Source organism: Dromaius novaehollandiae, chromosome 2, assembly GCF_036370855.1.
Source record: "Dromaius novaehollandiae isolate bDroNov1 chromosome 2, bDroNov1.hap1, whole genome shotgun sequence".
NCBI lineage: Eukaryota > Metazoa > Chordata > Aves > Casuariiformes > Dromaiidae > Dromaius > Dromaius novaehollandiae.
In genome coordinates, this window is record NC_088099.1 from 47,931,748 (window position 1) to 47,951,347 (window position 19,600).

A 19,600-nucleotide genomic window follows, 5' to 3' on the forward strand; every position below is an offset into this window, starting at 1 on the left:
TACGGCCGTAGCCGTCCAATCAAAGCTGCTCCTCCGCTGGGGGGCGTGGTCATCGCGCATGCGCGGCGTCTCCTAGCAACGGAGGGGCAAACACGGGCCTAGTGCCGGCTGGGCCGTGGAGCCTGCAGTCTCCGCGCGTGCCCCGAGTTTGGCTCCTATTCGGCTCCGGGGGCTTAGGCCGGGCAGGTAGGAGGCTGCGGAGGGACGGGCCGCCCAGCGGCCTCTTCTCTCTGGCTCCTCGGTTGACGGCAGCCCCGGCGGGGTCCGTTAGTAAGGTAACAGTATCTCTGAGGTTATCCCAGGAGATCTTGGTTGCCTAGATGTGTCCGTGATACTGATTTGCTTCCTCGGAACAGACAAGGACAGTTGAGTGTATTTGACCTCGTTCTTGCCACCACCTGTGAGCTGCTTTGCTGCTGATGCTACAAATAAAGTCTTTGTTACTTATTTTCACTCTGGTAGCAGGCAAAATCTGAGCCAGCTGAGGTGATACTACTTTAGACTTGGGTAGACTTATGAAGATGTTATAGAAAATAACTGTGGAGATAGTGTTCAAGAGCTGATTTTGTTTAAATTTTATAAGGGGAAAAAAGCCAGGAGAAATATCCCTATTAATTTTTATTTCAAAAAGAGAAGAGATGTAACATAAATAAATATTTTTGGGAGGTTTAAATGAGCATGCCAGTGAAGTCGCTGGGGAGAGGGGAAGGATTCAAGGAAGTAAATCTGGAGATCTGAAATTTAAATGTTAAAGCTCTGCAAGTGGGGGAGAAATGGTGACTGATGTACCAGAGGGATTCTTAAGAAATAAAAAGAAAACCTGAAAGAACTGGGAAAAGGCCTTGGTCAGCAAAGAAAGGTTTGTCTTGGAAGCCAGAAAGTGGAGAGATACGTAAACTGTTGTGGCAGAAAGCTGAAGATTATCTGAAGGAAATTAAAAACAGTATCTTCCCTTCTGATATAAGCACAGGGAAGTCAAGGGAAGAGGTGGAGGCATGCTGTGCATGTGTGGTTGGAACCATGAGAATGTAAACAATAACTTTGCCTTAGCTTGTAATAGTAAGGAGGAGGTGACCTAACTCTAGCCAAGGAGGAAGGGAAAAAAGTAAAAGTGAAAGCAGTGTAATTCCATTAGTCTGGCCTCAGCGGTGTGCAATGCTGCAGAATGAGGTTTGGCTGGAAAAAAGAAAAATGGAGAAAATGTACGGTGGGATTACCAAACTATTGTCAGGCTGAACAGACAAGGGTTTTTGAAGAGGAAGGGTCTTTTTCAACAAAGGTTGTTTGTTTGAGTTATCTGTAGTCATCCTAAATTTTAATGAAGCAATTGATGTACTGCTGCTTGGGAAATTGTTATTCAATTGAAGAAGGAGATTGGCACAAAAGTTTCAAGAAGGTTGGGCTGAAAGGCTTGAGTGAGGTGGGAGAGGCTATTAGTTAATATACTTCTTGAAAAATCAACCAGTTCTCCAACTGAGTCAGGCTCTAGTGTCTATTGACTATCATGGGATATTTCTTTCAAAATGTGATGGCTTAGCAATCCAGCCTTTGTGCGTTCCATTAAAATCTGCCTGTGACACCGCTGCTGCAGTCATTGGTTTCTGCCTATAATGCTACTTAGCAGTAGATACCAAAGCAGTTTACAAAGTGATACTATTATCCTTATTATAGATAGGGGGAAATTGAAGCATAGAGAATAGAAGGTGAGAGGTTTGGAAATAAAGCACAGCAATTAGTCTCAGTAGGGCACTCTGAAGTGTGATATTGTGGTGTAAAAGACTGTGGCACACTCCTGGGGTCAGGTAAATATCTAAAGTGAGTAGTGACTATTATCTGGAAAGAAGTGACAGAGATAGCTCAGCAGTTTTTGTAAGTGTAATTATTTCAAAAAGTTATGTGTTTTATAACTGTTCTATCTGGAATTTATGAAGGCATATACAGACATCCATAAACATAGGCTTCTGTGGAGAACAGTAAGTGAAAAATATGTAAACTTTCTAGATTTGGCAATGTAATATTTTATGGAGTTTGTTTTTTCTCCTGGCAACCTCAGCATGTTCCATTCATACTTTCTGAGACAGAGTGGGAGTTACAGAAGCAATAAGCCACTTTCTAGCTGACATTTTTCGCTTACCATTTGCATTTCAAAATTTTCTCTCTGAAGGAGAAGACAGAAACAGAATCTCAGGAGTCTGTCTTTGTTTAAAAAATATACATAATTTGTATCATTGTTAAGATGGCTTGTAGTAATTAAAATTTGGCTGTGCTTCATAATACGGTGACACTGCCAAGTCAAGCCCATTGGCACAGTGTGCCAGCAGCTCAGCAGATGGATGTTGAAATAGGTTCATGCACACACAGTGTTATTGTTATAAAATACAGAATCATAATCTTCATTACGGCTCTGTAATTGTTAGGAAGTGAGGACTATGACTTGTAGCCAGCAGTAATGCAGATTTTAAAATCAAGCATTTTTCATTTTCCTTTTCCAAAACAACAAAAAATCATTTTCATGTGCTTGCATTGACTTTAAAATGCCATGCTAACAAATGCAGTGGAGTGACCCGGCACTGCTGCAAGCAATATCAATAGTAATAACAGTTGCACTGATCATAGGATTTTATAATACCTTTATTTGTTCCAAAGGATCCTGAAGCACAAATAATGCACACAGAATCATAAAAAGGCAAGGTAGTGAAAGCAGTATTGTTTTTTCATGTGCCGTGAAACACCTACCCTTTGCCATTTGGAATGAGGAAGGTGAAGGAAACAAGCTTGTTCTAAAGCTGCGTTTGATTACTGAAAGCTGTGGAAACACTAGAGGCTTGCCTTTGTGGTGCCTGTGTTTGCAGAATTAGGCCCTCAATTAAGCAAGAATTACAAATCAAAGCTGAGTTATTATAAGGTGGATCAAGAAAAGTTATTATAGCAAAGGAAAAAGGAAGGTGGAAGAAGTAGGGTTTATTGAAAGTCTTGAAGGCTTGTTAGTAGTGAGGAATCTCTAGTTTTCAGCAGATACTAGTGGTGAATCACGCTGAAGCAATGAGGCCAGCATTGGAATGTGAGCAAAAACAGTTGGTGAAATCTGAGGGGCGAGTAAAAGAGCACGAGAGAACAGCTTTGTAGATATTGATGGAAGCATTCTCAAATTATGGATGGAGATTATGCTTCAATATACACAGGAATCACTTGACCTGCTGCTGAAACACAGATATTTTTGGTTTCAGATACTGTGGAGGTATAAACATAGGATACAATTCTTTGTGCCATATCCAGGGGAACTGTAAGGTGAAATACAGGTGTAGTTGTTCCTGTTTTTGAAAAAAACACCGGAACTTTTAAAGAAATGAATGTATAAATGTGTTTTATATCCCCCATCCTGGTCTTTCAGTAAATTCATTTAGTATTGATATACCACATCTGCATTATCTGGAGTTTCCTTTTGAAGTCTGGTGCCCACAATTTCATAGATAATGTTTCCACTTTAATTTGTGTTTCACTGTTAAGTTAACCCCTTTAAGCACTGTAGCAGAATTAGATGAGCGTTTTAATAAGAGTAATACATTCAGTCAAATCCATTTTTTTTTTCTGTTTCATGTGTTTCCTGTGAATGTCCTTGGAAGAGTAAGAGAATTTGAAAGCTGTATTCTAGAGAAATTTTTGTCGTTTCTGTTGCACAGAACAATGCTGAAATTTCAAGAAACTGCTAAGCATGTCACCATTGCCAGGTCTAATTCTGCTTGCTCAGATGCTGTGTTTGCGAGGAGATACACAATTCAGAGGAAACTTGGCAATGGAAGCTTTGGAAGTGTTTATCTGGTTTCTGACAAGAAAGCAAAACAAGGAGAAGAATTGTAAGTAAGCACTTCCAATACTTTAAATAAAAATGTTTGGACCATTTTTTTTACATTGTAGATGTTTTCTTTGTATTAATTTATTTCTCATTTCTCCATTTGGTGTTATCATGCAGGCTTAACAAACACACTGTTTAACGATAGTGTTAAATAGGATGAGGCTTTATGATGACTCACATTTCAACTGAGTCTGTTTTTCTTTAATATTTTTTCAGATATCAGTCTGTCTGGTGCTTATATCTAAGTGCTTTTAATTAACTATGCAAGATAAAATGGAGGTAGTTAGAAAATCTATGAGCCATAGTGATGTACATCTCCAAAGCTATGTTACAAGTAATTAAAACAGTAAAAATGCATCTGAATTACCCATTCCCCACTGTCATACCTTGGTGGAGTTCCTAGTATAAAGTGTATGTTGTAAAAGGGACCCTTGTGCTGACTCAGAATGGAGGTAAATTTCATCACTGTCCTGACAAGAAGCAGAGCCAAAGGTAAATGCTGGGTTTTACAGATTTACTATTCTTCTTTATTTTATTGAAGGCTTACAGCTTTATAATTTCTAGACTATAATTTATAATTATATAAAGATACAATAAAATGTAACATATTATATGTAATATATACTATGTATATATTATAATTTTATAATTTATAGCTAAAGGTTTTATAATTTATAATTAAACTTCGAGTTTTCTTCTGAACACTTATTAAAATGTTGGATGTTTGCTTTCCACTCCATTTTTGCCTAAAAATGTGGAGAAAGAGAATCCCTAATCTAACTGAGTCTAACTACTGCAATATCTAGCTCTGTAATGCTCAGTTCAATTATACAGGCCTTTTAAAGCATTGAAACTTTAAAAGTGAGCATGAAAATGTCAGAATTTCTGAATGTCTATTAGTGGACTTTCATCTTCATTTCAGCCATTTTCTTATTTACTCCAGGTAAGTTTGTTGTAGCACCTGATTGGATGCTTTCAAGAATCACTTATGTACCACAGAAAGAAAGTCTGCTAAACTAACATTTTTTTTATGATTAAGCTGTACAAATGAAACATGAGAAGTAATAATTACAGGAAGTCTTTCAGTAAGTGTATAGCTTTTGCTGTATCCCTATTTGATAGCATTATTTTTAAATTGACGACAAATCTTGATTTTCTGCCTGCTTGAATTTGGACAGGTCTCATCAGTTCAGTTGTGGGTGCCTCAGTTTTGCCATTTATAGCAAAGCATTCGTGGCAATAGTACCTTAATAAATGTGCAGGCAAGACATGATTCTCTCACTTATTTTCCTTCTGTATCAATTTACATAGGTCATTGAATCAGGATTAGAGGCCAGTAAGCTTTTAGCTTTTTCTGTTTTTTTCTGTGTTGGCTTATACAATTTTTGGATCTCTCTGAGCCTTAGCTACAGTTTGCTAACTTTATGCAAAATTTTGATTAAAAGCTGGAGAAAATATTTGGCATTTTCTTTTTCTGTTAGCATTATTTATCATACAAATTAGAGATAGGAACTACCTGAGCTTGTAGGACTCTAAAGGCTCTAAGAATGAGTTCAATAATAGCAGACTTCAGAAGAATATGGAAATGTATATCTTCAGTTTTGGTATTTTTGACTATAGCTCAAGCTGCCAAACCTCCAAGACAAGCAATATGTGTTTTGCCTTTAAGTAACTATCTCTATTTTTTCTTTAGAATTTTCTTTAAGAAGTGTAATGTGTAGTGACTTTGTTCTGAAGATGCATTCACTGCCTGCAGCATTTCATGGCTGTCTTTTGACAGGGATGAGGCTGCATGTGTCCCTTGCCATCTTCAGGATAGAGGCTGAGTATCAGTTGGCATATTCTTTTTCTTTTGTTTCATTAGCCTCTTCCTTGTGACTACAACAATATTTAACAAGCCAAAATACTTTCATTGTAATGTTCTGTAGTTCCTCATTACACCGCTTGGGGGTAGTCGTATCACAGTTATTCCCCTCCAGTCTTCCTGAACTTGAAATGTGGATTGAAGAGTGGATTCCCCTAAATTTCTGACATTCACATGTTTAGCAGATGAAAAAATATTGGCCCAGGTGAACATGAAACCTCAAGCAGCATTTCAAGATAGAGGGTAGACAGTTTCTACTATTTAATGATATTGATTTCATAAGGTGGTAAAATGTACTAAAAAGGCACATTGTTAACACTGCTTTCAAATAAGAAAAGAATCTGTTATGGAATTGTACTGCTTACTGCATCCATCACGTTTCCCTTTGGGAAATATATACATATATAAATATATATTTCCAAAAGAAATAAAAAAAATAAATGATTCTGCTTCTCACTCTTTAAAAAATCTTAATAGTGCTGTGAAACCATTTTGGCAGATAAAAGGAATGGAGCTATTTAGGCCCTAAATTATCTCAACAGAATTAGATTTCTATTGTTATTGCTTCAGAGATGATTCAGAACATACTGAGATAAATGTTAGATACAGCATGAATTCAGTCACAGATAGTTTCCTGCAAATCATCTGCCCATCCCATGTAATAGATTAAAGCACTATGAAAAAGCATAAAAATAAACCATAAGAACACAGATTCCCAAGAAGTTAAATATTGGGTAATGATACAGAAGCTCTTCAAGAATTTATTTTTCAATTTTCTATTAGTACAATATCTACAGAATGAGTTAACCCAGAGACTAACGTTGCTTGTCATGTAATTTCATGTGTGGTCTGCATAGATGTGCATGATTCTAAAAATAGTTTTTGGGCATGCCTTATACTTCTTCGTTATCCCTAAAGGATCCTAGATATTGTGAGGGAATGATTACACACACAGTTGCTTCAGCTGGGAGGGAGAGTGTGATGATCTGGGGCATGCCTCAAATCAACAGACTCATTTCATATAGAAACTGTCTACAGAGAACTGTTCAGGCCAGCAGTACCTGCCTCCTGTAGAAATGTGTGCCAGCTTCTTGCTTCATTACTGCTAAAATTTAATAAAGCTTTTCCAGTGCATTGTATTTTGGGAGGCTGCTAAAATTCCTACTATTGAGTTGAAATAGCTCCATGTGTTTTCTGGTGAATTGTAGTACTCATCTGGAATTTTACTAATATTGATAAATATACATGCCTCAGCAGCTTTAGCACTTTAGTAGCTTTTTGGAAATATGTAGCCCTGTCTATACCAAGTATACCAACATATCTCTTTTGATTATCAGTCTTTATTCATTTTAATGATAATAGTGGTTATTATGGGTGGATAGGAGTGTCTAAGTAGAAAAAGGGCCTCAGTCCCATTGCTATATTAGTTTAGTTAGTGCAGAACAACAGAGTGTAGACCCAAGAGTTTGGGCAGAATCATTCCTCCAGGAATGGAAGTACTATGTGAGTACTGGTCTCCTCATTTGTTGCCATTTCTGCAGATTTGTCTTTCTTGCCTGCAAAAGGGTCTTTCTGCTCCAGAGCGGGCTTCCTCTTTTGCCTGCAAAAGGGTCTTTCTGCTCCAGAGCGGGCTTCCTCTTTTGCTAGCAGACCACCCAGAGAGTAGCGTGGGTTGCCTCAGAGCTCATGTCAGCTGCTGTTTCTGGCAGAAGAGGTAAGACAGACCTGCAGGGGGGCCAGACCTGAACTGGCTTTAGCTGAGGCAGCTGATAGAGGTGAGGAAGGGGCTGCTGAGCAGGCCTGAGAAATGCTGCTGCACAACAGTCACGTGCCGCTGCTGCTGCCCTGCTGCCTTGCAGGCCTGCTCCTTGGCCTGCCCTGGAGCTCCTCTGGGCTGGGTTATGACCAGGGGAGCAGAGCTCTCCCTTTTCGGGACTAACAGCTCTGGCAACTGTGGTTCAGTGTCCCCATCAACTGATGATGTGTAAAATCCTTTGGTGAGCATTCTGGGCTGCAGAGATCCCAGATATGCTCACATATCTGGCCACTCAAGGCTGCTGGATAGTTGTATGGAGGCTACAGCCAGGACTACCTGTCGGCTAGAGAGGAGAGGATGGTTTTAACAGTTACTTTGTTTGATGGGGCATTATTTTAATGCAAGTAGCACATGCATTTGGAGTAACAAATGTTAGATTCTCTATCTGTTTCCTCTCTCTTTATGAAACAGCGGCAAGTATTGCTGTTACTTGAATTAGAGTAGCACTGGTGACTCTCAGCCAGGACAATGTTGTTTTGGGTGCTGCAAAAAGCCAGCACAGAAGGATGGTCCCTACTGCAAAGACCTTACAGACAGAAGTTATGAAGGGAGATTTCATGCCTGGAAACAATGGAAAAATAGTAGTGAGGATGAAAGGCTACCGATGTGTTGTGACCACTGTCTAAGTGTTAGCAAGTTTTGTAGCTATCACACCACAGGAAAGTTTTAAAAATTAATTTGTAGGAGAATTAAGAGAAACTGCATGTGTGTATAAACATGGAGAGAAATTCAAATAAAAGATCAGGTTTGGATTATGCACTGATGTGTCTGGCAGAATAGTTTCTGTACCGACAGAGAAATTAAAATGTAGGGTAGAATGAGCAGAGACTGAGAATGGCTTGAGCTGAAATGCTGGCTAGTCCTTCATGTCAGGAGGAGATAGACTTAAACTAGATTTAGAACACTCCAGAGTAGCAGCAGAAAAATATCACAATTTGTATTTGCAGATAAGAGGTCTCAGAGATGCGGTGAAAAAGGGGGAAGGGTGGGAAACAAAGATGGAATCTACTGGTACATTAAAAAAAAAAATTGTCGGGAAGGTGAGATTCATCCAGAACATAGTGAAGGAATGACTTGAGAGACAAGAGGTTAGTCAGGAGAGGGCAGCATTATTAGAAGCCAAGAAGGAGGACAAGATTTGTGACAAAAATGTCTAAAGAGGTTGAAGAAAATCAGTAAAGGGACTAGTTAGGAACTTAAGAAAAAGCAGTTTTTGTTAATACAAAAGGCTCTTTCCAATTTGGAAGGATTTAGAAAGGTACAGGACTTTAAAAAAGCAATTGTAAACATGTAGGACATAAAGGAAAAAAGAGGGAAAATGAAGGCAGGTGATGAAAGATGAGTCTTTAGAGATGAGGCAGACATAAGCGTACTTATGAGAGGAAAGAGCAAGAAGACAAGTAGATGGGGAGAAGGGAAAGTGAGGATAAGAGAGATCAGAAGGTTGAATGGAGGTTCTTAGAGAAGTGGATCTGTTGGAGATGGCCAAATGACAAATTTGGTATCTCTGACGGGAGAAAGAGAAGATGATAGTATTAGGAGAGGAAAGAGAAAAATGAGGCAAACTTGGGACAAGAAGGTGGTCATGGTGGAAGAGAAAACTGGGTTATCCACTGATAGGAGGAGAGGACGATGAATCTTAAATGAAAGTAGGTAGTATTCCATTTCCTACTCAGAATTCGTATTTTTTCAAAACAAGCTGTTTATTGAGACTTATGTCTGTACTGTCGAAATGAGAAAGAATCAGACTATCTGCATTTTTCCTTTTACACCTAAAAAGTTAGATATACTTATACTGTTGAGCATGCTTCTGATCTATATTTCCATAATGTTGCCCTAAAAGATTCTGTACTTCATATTTTTCTTTGAATAAACTCTAGCAGTCAGCCGGTCTTTGATCTCATTCCAACACCTGTACCAATAGTTTGCCTCAACAAGATTATTTACATCTCCTGATTTAAATATCCGAGTCCAGCAATAAAATTTAAATAATACATGCAGTTAACAGTAATGGTTTCATAAAACAGTACATAATAATGTGAAGCTCCTCTGCTGAGAAAAGTAGAAGCAAGAAGTGATCAAATTTGCAGTTTGCTTAAAAGAGGTTGACAGAAAAAGTTTGTGAGCCGCTGTGGAAATGTTTCTCTCCTGTTGTTTCTGTAGGCAGTCAAAATCAGAGAATGACACACAGTGGGACTGAAAAGAAGAAGCACAATAAAAATCTTAATGTTGAGGAATCTACTGTAGAATTCACATATTGGAATTAGAAGATGAATTAGTTCTGAGGTAAAGATGAAAAATAACGGAAGACATTGGCAATACCATTCTCACCTTGAGTATTTAATTTAGTAGCAGGTGCAGTTCCACGACTGCACTGAGTATGACCTTACTGTCATGCATGGACCTTTTCACGGGGATCCTTCATTGTATGACTTCTTAACTTGTGTGCTGGAAATTGTAAAAACAAAGCCTTGTATTCAGAACGTAGATTGTTAGGAACAGAGTGTAAACAGATAACCTGTATGTGGTTCTGTGTGGCTTAGCTCTCTGTGGCGACAGAGGAAACTAAGGCTTCCATTTGAAAAGCTGTAAAAACTTGATCACATTTCTTTTTCTGCAATGTCTCCAGTTTTCTTCTGCTTCCTCTAAACATAGCTCCAACTTCTTCCTTCCCTGTAGTATCCCTCCAACATATGTATTTCCTCACTGCATTCCCTAATGAGTGGCTGGAAAGGTCAAGCTGTAGCGGTCTCTGAGTACATGCACAGATGACATGATTGGTATATGTACATTGATGATTTGGCAGCTCAAACAGCAAATTACTTTTGAGATTCAGGGGCCACTAATCTAGGTCTCTTGCACGTCCTGCTTAGCTCATTGAATCGCGTCATCTGAAAATCCTTGAGACTGCTACCATTCTGACAAATTTGGCTGAAACTGGCCAGTAGACCAATGTGTTGAGTAGTGTTTGTTAGTCAGATACTTCTTTCCTTCATAGATAAGGTTAATAAATATGGGACAACTGGATAAATTTTGAAAAGGTGGTTAGATAATTATGCTATGCATTATTCTGCAGTTTCTAGTGTATTTGATATTTAATATTTACGTAAATGCTTTGAAGCTTATTTGATCTTGTTTGATGGGAAACTCAAGTCAGTCCTATGAAGGAATACAACATCAGTTTTATTGGCAGTTACAAATGAAGTTTATTTAGCTCAGAATTTATCAAGTCAATGCTGCTGTATAAAACTCTACCACTTCATTGTTTTGCTCAAATCCAGTCTTTTCTTTGATGTGAAAGACAAGGAAGGCATTTCAATATTGCATCTAAGAAATAGTTGATACGAATTTTTGTAAACAAAGTGTCAGTATGGCTTTAAATGTACTGGTACATTCAGAAAACATTGACTTAGAATTTCCATCATGTAATGTAAATTGACATCAGATTTACAAATCATCTTCAAAAGGCAGGGCATCTTCGATTTCTTTTTTCTTTCAGATTCTAGAATTGCCTAAGATTTTGCAGGCGTACGTCTAAATATCTGAGGAGTTTGCTTTTTTGTTGGCAATCATAGACCTGTTTCCTGACCTACCCAAAATCAATTATGTACCTGACTTGTATAAAAGAAGTAGCAGGATTGTATGAGCATTTAAGCAGCTAACATGGTAATATTCCTGTAATCACTACTATCCCTGTCTCCTTGACTAGTTTAGCAGTTAATTACAACAGGTAATTATGGTTAAAGACAATATGTCTTTATAGCAGAGGTTTCTGTTCAGCAGTAGTCTTGAAGGACAGTGCTATCACATATAGATAATGAATGTCTTAATCAGTTGTGCAAAGTGAAGCTCTGGGTTAAGTTTCACTAATTCATGCATAGGCAAGCAGCTGAAGTACACAGTAGGCAATGGGGACTTCTAGTTCATAAATATTCAAAAGGTACTTATACCTCCCCTTGGTGGAAAGCACATGCTGAGAAGTGCCAGACTCCCAGCACCATTTCTGCATGTGGTAATTGTGGGGTGTCAGCTCAACTTCTGTGTCTGCCTTGCATTATACCATTAATCCAGACTCATGCTATGATTCCCTGGAAACTGTGCACTTAGCTGAATAATTTATCACATGACTTTCAAATATTTATGACTTCTTACTACAAATGAAATAAAATCTAAAGGTGGAAGAGTTTTGCAACTTATGAATATCCAAGAGACAGTCAGCTGATTGCTGTATCGTTATATCCCAGTGTTTGCTGCCTGTTTGTTTCTCTGAAGGTAATCCAAGGGAACGCTCATTTGAAACTGAATTGATTAAAACAATAACAAGTGACCCCCTGCCAGTTGCCCTGTGCTTGTTCATCTAATCGTGCTGTCGCCCTTTTTTCTTCTCCCTCATTTAGCCCCGAAAATAAAAATTAGAAATTAAAACTAGAATCCTTCAGGTCACTTTAGGTTTTTGAACAAATATTCTTGATCTCCTTGGAAACTGAACAAAGGAGCAGCTCCTGTAGGACATTACTGATCGCTGCTTCTTTTTCAATAAGCTTTTCTTAGCGAACCATTGTTTGCTCGTTTCAATGAGGTGAACCTCTGCCACTTCACCTAGAGCTCAGGTTACCATGTATCAGCTGAGCTGCCATAACTGTTCATGTACAGAGACTTTCTTGGCCCCAGATGTGAGATAATGTGACATAGAACCTTGGCAGAGAATTCTTGCTGAATTAACTAGAACAGTTTAAGAGGTTAGCCTCCATAATCTTTCCATTTCAGGGGTTAAGCGTGGCTTTCCAGTTCTGTGAAAAGTGCTGTGGGAGCCAAGACCTAAATGCATGTCGAAGACTTACTGGAGCCTCTGTAAGCATGGCTAAAGCTCTTGCGTTTTAGTTTAAGAATGCAAACGGATTTTGCCTGGGAGTCAAACAGTAAATGTTTTGTTTCATTTTGGGTACAGAGTTGCAGCTATGACTGAAATTGTTTCAGATCATTTCCAGTTCAGACTGGTTTGATAACCCTGAACTTGTTCAAAGCAATTCTCATGTGAAACTATATACAACTACGGTAGAATAGTTCAAATGACAAAGTTGGGCCCACAAATCAGGATGTTAAGTGGGAGGATGCTTTAGTCCATATCCCCTGCATCCTTTTCAGTGCCCAGCCCTTCCTGCGGCCCAGCATAGCGCTGTAGGGCTCCTCTCCAACCTTTGCCCTGTGCAGTTACAGATCTGCAGAGCTACCTTTCAATGGGAATGTGACAGTACCGAAGTACAACACAGGTAGAGAGGATGGAAGCTAATACTAGAGCTCCACATTCTTCTCTCCCTGAAAATTGCGCTTATGCGCAGCTACCGCAGAGCTATGGAAAAGCACACGTACACACGTCTTCACAGAGAGATACACTGATAAAACTGATAGGCTAGAACAACAACAGTATTGAGAGTTAAAACACACAGGTGTCGAAGACATGGTCCATGTCCCAGTGAAACAATTTATTTAGAGCTCTGTTTAGGAAAGTTCAGAAATTGGTTGCACTGGCTAAGTCTCTAGCAGGGTTTGCAGGACAGCTTGACATTAGAGCATAGACAGGAGAATTTGCACTGCGTATGCTGGTGAGGGATTTGGCTATTAGGAGCTACAAAGAGGCTGCAGGTCTTTGTGCAAGCAATTCCTTTGTTAAAATTTTGAGCACTCGTTTTTACAAAGTATATAACTCGATACTCTGTATGGGTTCTATGAAATCAAAAGGTGAGCGCTCAGATCGTCTTGGTGCCTTTCATTCAGCTTGTGTAGTGTAGATGCCTGTGAAAATCCTGTGCAGCAATGTCTGGTATAACTTTTAATTCTGTCAAGTCATCTTTTTGAGCTTTGGGGTTATTGTTTTTTTTTTTCTCCTTTTTTAGTGCACCTTTCTTTGATTAAGGAGCTAACTTTTTGCTTTTCAGTGGGATTTGTCCATTTGACTGTGGTGCAGTCTAACTGGGTCTTTAACTGATGTCAATGGGAGGCAAAGTGCCTCAAAGAAGATGATTACTTAGGTTACCTCTAAATCTCATCCTCCAAGAGCTGAGCTCCGCTGAGCTCTTTGCTGCAGCCCCCACCTCGTTGTGATCTTGTGGTCAGGCAATGGGTGGTGCTGATGGTTGAGTTCATCCTTTTTTGTAATGTTTACAATTATTATTTTCAATATTGGGTAGAGAATTATGCTTAAGGCATTTCTGGTGAATTATTGGTTCTTTGAGATGTGCAGCAGAGACAGAATTTAATGATTTTGTAAGTAAGCAAATGCCTTGAGATCACTGCTGTCTCATTTGTTTTGTTGAAACTCTTGTTTAATTTTATTCATTTGTAAGATAATTTTAGTAAGAAAACGGAGAGGTACCGTATTGTTACTTTAGGTTAAACTGTGGCCACTTTCATCAAAGATATTGTGCATTTTTTTAATATTTGAATATGCTTGATGTATTGTATGTTGTTGCAGTTTGTCTTGTTGGCAAGAAGAGTTTTCTTTTAACTCTGCATCAAGGATGTTGTACTTTCTTCTACGCAGAACTAGCCTTCTGGCTCTTTATTGAGTTCAGTAAATTCTAATGAGAAAATTGCTGCAGTGAGCAGAATAAATTCTTGATTTGCTGGACTATGAGTGTATTTTTCTTTCCCTTTTTCTGTTTTTTGGTTGTTCTTATATGACACAGCTACATTAGTAAACATAATTCCTAGTTCACTGCTTCTCTTGCATCTATGTGGTGTGCCTTGAGTTCTAACACAACTTTTAAATGTTGCTGGCTAGTTGCTTCATTTCTGATTTGCACATATTTCACTGAATTCTAAGACCACAGTATCGTACCCAGGAAGGCTAGAAAGTATAAAAGGACTTTCATCTAACAGTAGATGTTATACACAATTAATTTCCTCAGTTAGCATCGCTTGATTCCCTTAACCTTTGATTGTAGACTGTTTAGTAATGTGCTTTTGTACAGCCGCAAGTTGTGCTTTTCTCTCTCGTGCACATGCATTCTTCTTTTTGGTACTATAGATAGTTTAATGTGTATCAGAAATAAACATTGAAAGAGATGCCTGCTTGAAAGAGACGTTTAGGAAGAATGAGCTTTCCTATCAGCGTCGAAGCAAATTCGTATTTAAATGGCTTAACGGAATTGGTTTCACAGAAGAGACAGTATTGTTGGCACTAAATATACTTGCAACATTCAAAGGAACATAATTCTGCTTACAAATATACTTGCATTCAGGAAAGAGCCAGTTAAATTTTACATGAAAATGTTTCAGTCTGAGTTTCTATGGGGTACATTCTTACAGTGATTACTTAGTGTGTCTGATTTTCCTTTGGAACTTTCTATTCTTCAAAATTGTCTGTATTTTTTGTAATCTAATGCATATAGATCAGATAATTTGTTGATTTTTGAAATTTCTAATTTCAGACTAATTTCTATATTCCTAGACAAGTGAGCTTCTTTTTGGCAGATGCTGTAGCCCAAGACTGCAAGTCGAAGAAATGTAACATGGCAATTGCGGGATGTTTAATCAAATAATAATGCTTGAAAATAACTAATGCTGCATTCGAGCTTTAATTCTCTAAAGATATGGCTTTTCTTCTGAAAGGGAACATTAATTAGCAGAGAGCATTTAGTACTGAAATGTGTCAAGTATGTACAATGAAATCACAATGGGAAAACCTCTGTTTCAGGTGATTGGGTGTTTGATGGAATTACATCTTCAAAGATATAGAGAATAAACAAATTATTTAGTCCTTGTCACACTCATCTCCAAAAATCCATTTAGGCTAGTGACATTTAATTGCATTCTTAGACAAGACTAGGCTGGAGAAAATACAATGAAGGCAGGTAGTCATTATCAGATAAAATAATGAACAGTAGATGGTGATAATGCAACATCTAGAGATATGGTATTTCTAAAAAAAAAAACCACACACACACACACACACACACACACACACACACACACACACACACACACACACACGTATTTAGTCCATACCCTGTGATGTTTTTAATAGCTGTCCTGAATAGACACAAATTTCTTCACTTTAATCACAGTCTATCAATATTTGATTCTGAGCCGAAATGCATAAAGAAGCTATAAACGTAAATAATTTTTGTTTCATTTCCTTCTAGGAAATAAAATAGTTTGAAAAATGTGACTTTAGGAGGAAAATCCTTCCTTTGTTGATCAATGTCCATTCTTAAATTTATTTTTAATTAGTGTAGATGACTAAAACCAAAATGTGCCAAAGAATTATTAAAAATACACACATCTGAATATCTACATAAATAATGTTAATGGATGCTTTCATACTTACTAGCAATAAGGCATGTTCAGTTCTGTGGGATGTAGCACAGGTATTCTGCTTTGCTTTGTAATTCTTAATTTTTTACAACATTGGCACATAAGATTGACAAAAATAATTTCAAGTATGCCCCTTTGTGTATACAAGATTTTGCTCAATGAAGAAGAAAACCATATAAGCCCTATTCCTTGGAACAAATTTATTTCAACAGTGTTTTCTCTCATGAATTTTTCGCAGAAAATATACTCTATATTTCTTTGGGATACTAATAGGAATCGTTAATTTTGAAATAACCATAAACAGTTTACATCATGAGCTGAACTGTTCAGTGTTAGTGCATATATTACAGCATTCAAATAATTAAGCATCTTGAAAAATGTTTATCGGTGCTATAGTTTTGATTCGCTGGTGGAAATGAAAAATTAATCATTCATTTCGCTTGTAAATATATGAAATCTCTTCACCATTCAAAGATGTTTAAGAGCTATTAAACACCTTAGCATTCTTATTCAGAAACTGAAATAATGATTAATCCATCTATGGATATTACAGTACTTTTACAGTGATTGAATTCTTAGTGGTTAACTTAGGGATTGGTTCTTAATGACTGTTGTTGTTCATGAATGTTCATGAACAAAATGAATAGAGTATTCTGGAGGGTAGTAAAAAATAATCATGATGGAAATAGCACTCTTCATCTGTTTTTCATTGAAAGCGTGAAAGAGAGTGTATCATCTTCTTGATTTTCCCACAGAAGTTCAGTGACATTAATTTGCTATAAGTGTTTCTTTCCTTAACTAAAATCAAATATTCTTTCTAGGTAGAATTGTTTTGTGTATACTGCATTTTTTTGCTTTTACCAGCTCCTTCTTTCCCTATCTGATGAATGAATGTCTTTAAATTGTCTAAGCATGTAGATACTTGTGCTCCAAACTTAATGGATAAAATGTAAAAAATGTTTGTTTGAACTGGTGATACTAAATGTAAATTTCAGGAAAGCCAGTCACTGACACCAGGCAAAGACATTTGTTAAGATTATCAATATAAGGACAGCTATATGTCTGATGGGTAAAGATGAAAATTACAATGAAACTAGAAGATCAACCTAAGAGAGGAAAGTAGATTCCAGATAACTGAGTGTCATGTCAAATCAGTGAAGTATATTAATTTCAAATCAAACCTGGGTTTGTCAAAGTGTAAATATAAGATGCCAGAAAGGAAACATAAGGAAACTAGAGTGCCTGAGAGTGGGCGAGCAACTTTACAGGAGGAATACTTCATACACAGAGTGGAATGATCCATCAAAGGGGTCCTGTAATATCTGGATGTAAAGTATAGAGAAAGAGCATTTTACATTGGGGACAGGTAGGATTATGTATCAAAAATTAGATTCCAGTAATGTAATATTTTCGGTGTGGACGTTATCAACAGTAATCTAAAATTCTGATTTGAGAACTACACAGTCAGCTGTAACGTGAAAATGTCAGTGCGCGATATTCTAGAAGCAACTGACTGTAAGAAGCAGTCATGATGGGTGACTTCAGCTGTCTGGATGCAGGTGGTGTCCTTGGTAATGAATTTCCTAAACAAACAGTTTTAATACAGTGGAAGCTGCTGTGCAGACAGCACTTGCGCATGAAGGTTGCAGTCTAATCTTCATTTCAGTCCCCACCTGTAGTACCGTAGCTTCTGCATTTGCCATTTAAGGAATAGTATTTAAGAAATCATTAATTAAGTAGGCACTCCTTTCATTGTTTATGGCCAGTTACAGATGCCACTACAAGATGCAACATTTATTTGGAGTCACATATGGTCCTTGTACCGAAGAGTTATCAGTGTGTAAAGATAGTTCTACAAGGGACAGAGTGGGCAGAAATGCAATGCACCGTTGTGAGTTCGGCCACAACTCTCTACATTGTAGTCGGTGCCATTCAGAAATATAAAATACATGGTATGATGAATTCCCAGCTTTGCATACTGATTACCTGCTGGCAGGTCTTGCTAATGACAGGGTGCAATTAATTGAACAACAGCGTGTGTGAGGTGAAGTTTTTATTGAAGTAAACCCTTCAAATTTTGGTCATATGTTCCTAGAGCACATACTCTCTGTGATAGTTTATTAAAAATACTTATTTTTGACATTAAAAGAGTTGTATTTATTTTACTTCATTATCAGCAAACAAATGTACCTAGTCAGTAATTCATATTGCAGTTTTCTCAGTAAACAGAGTGCCTTTTGAGAGAGGCTGTCTTCTTAACTTTTAAAACTTGTAGCTGATCCAGTAAACCAAATTATATAATAATAAAACATGTCATCAATGTAAACAAATACCAGATGGGTTGTAAAATATTTAATTTTAGATCAGTGCAAAATACACTGAGATGAACACTACTGTGTCATATTGTCGGTCACTACTAAAGCTCAAAAAAATATTCCCACTGGGTGGCCATATCCTTGAGGACTCCACTTTTGCATTCATTTTCTCTTAAGTCTTGCTCTACTTCTACCTATTTGCTCCACAGTATTGCAGTTGCAGACACGATGCGCTGGCCTGGCTGCGTTTCAAAGCCTGACAGTGCAAAAACAGGAGGGGGTTTGCTGACGAAAAACCAAAGGCGTTCCCAGGGAAATTGCATGTGCCTGCCAAGGTGCAGGGGCTACGGAGGCAGGACAGCTGTCTTCTGCGCTTTGGGGAGTGGGCCCATCTCTGGCACTCTTTCCCCACCTTGGAGGCATTGCTTCTGTAAGCCGTACCAAACAGCCACAGCTTCCTCCAGAATGGGTGCAAGTGAGGGTAGCTGGGGCTTTTTATTCTTGAGATGTTAATGCATTCTCTACAAGACTCTTTCAGTTGCAGTCTGTTCAAGATTAATTTTGAAGTGTCTTTACACTATTAAATTGCAAGACTAGGGTTTTTCACAGAATTAAAATGGTGAGGCTAATATTCTGCACTGAACTTTAAGAGATTTGCCAGCCCTTCCAGAACAAAGTTTTCTAGTTGATGTGTAGTAACATATCTAATGTGCATATGCATCTGTATTCTAAATTAAGTGAAACATAATAGTAACTAAATTTAAAATAGTAGATGTATTTTAGCATTGATGTCAAAATGAGTAGTTCTAACTGTTGCACGTAGGGGACATCCACATTTTAGTTATCTTAACCTGTTTTTCTATATATACCTCCCAAATCTATGATTTCTAAATTCCCCAAAATAGTTTTGGACCTTTTAATCCTGCTTGAAGCCTGAGGCTTAGTAGTAGAAAATTTAGGGGCAGGTTTTATGAAAATCATGAACTTCAGATGGCCTGTATATTCCAGGTAGAGTCTCAAAAAATCTTAACAGGAGAGTCTGTTATTCCCAATATTTGAAATATATGTGCATATCACATGCTTTGCAAGCTTTTTAAAAATACTTTGTGTAACCTATGTGTTTCTAAAGTGTTCAATACATGAAGATTTTCATCAGATGATACACAAGTACTATAGCTGAATTATGAGCACTGATAACTTAGTCTTCATTATAAAACAACCTTAAAATGCAGGTTGTATCATATGAAAAGAAACACTTTGTCTCCTTCAAATTATAACATTGAGTTTTTTCATAGAGGGGAAATGTGTGCAGGATTGTTTGGCTAAGCGAAGTTTGTTTGTTTTCTTATGATTGGTAACACTATTTTTCTGATAGGCAGAAAGCCTATCAGCTTATGGGTAGATCAGCAGGGATGCCAAATTTCAGATGTCTAAGA

General features: G+C 37.7%; 1 protein-coding gene across 5 annotated transcripts in view; it reads left to right on the forward strand.

Moving 5' to 3' along the window:
* Window positions 1-51: 51 nt before the first annotated feature.
* The window catches only part of NEK11 (NIMA related kinase 11), a 110,530-nt gene continuing 90,981 nt past the window's right edge, over window positions 52-19,600 (forward strand). For 3 of the 5 annotated variants that reach the window (XM_064506397.1, XM_064506399.1, XM_064506400.1), the window contains exons 1-2: window positions 52-275; window positions 3,681-3,854. In XM_064506397.1, coding sequence (XP_064362467.1) covers window positions 3,685-3,854 — 170 coding nt within the window. In that variant the 5' untranslated portion in view covers window positions 52-275; window positions 3,681-3,684. Of the gene's footprint in view, window positions 276-3,680; window positions 3,855-19,600 lie in introns of those variants that run through there. The other 2 variants (XM_064506398.1, XM_064506401.1) reach the window with 2 other exon arrangements.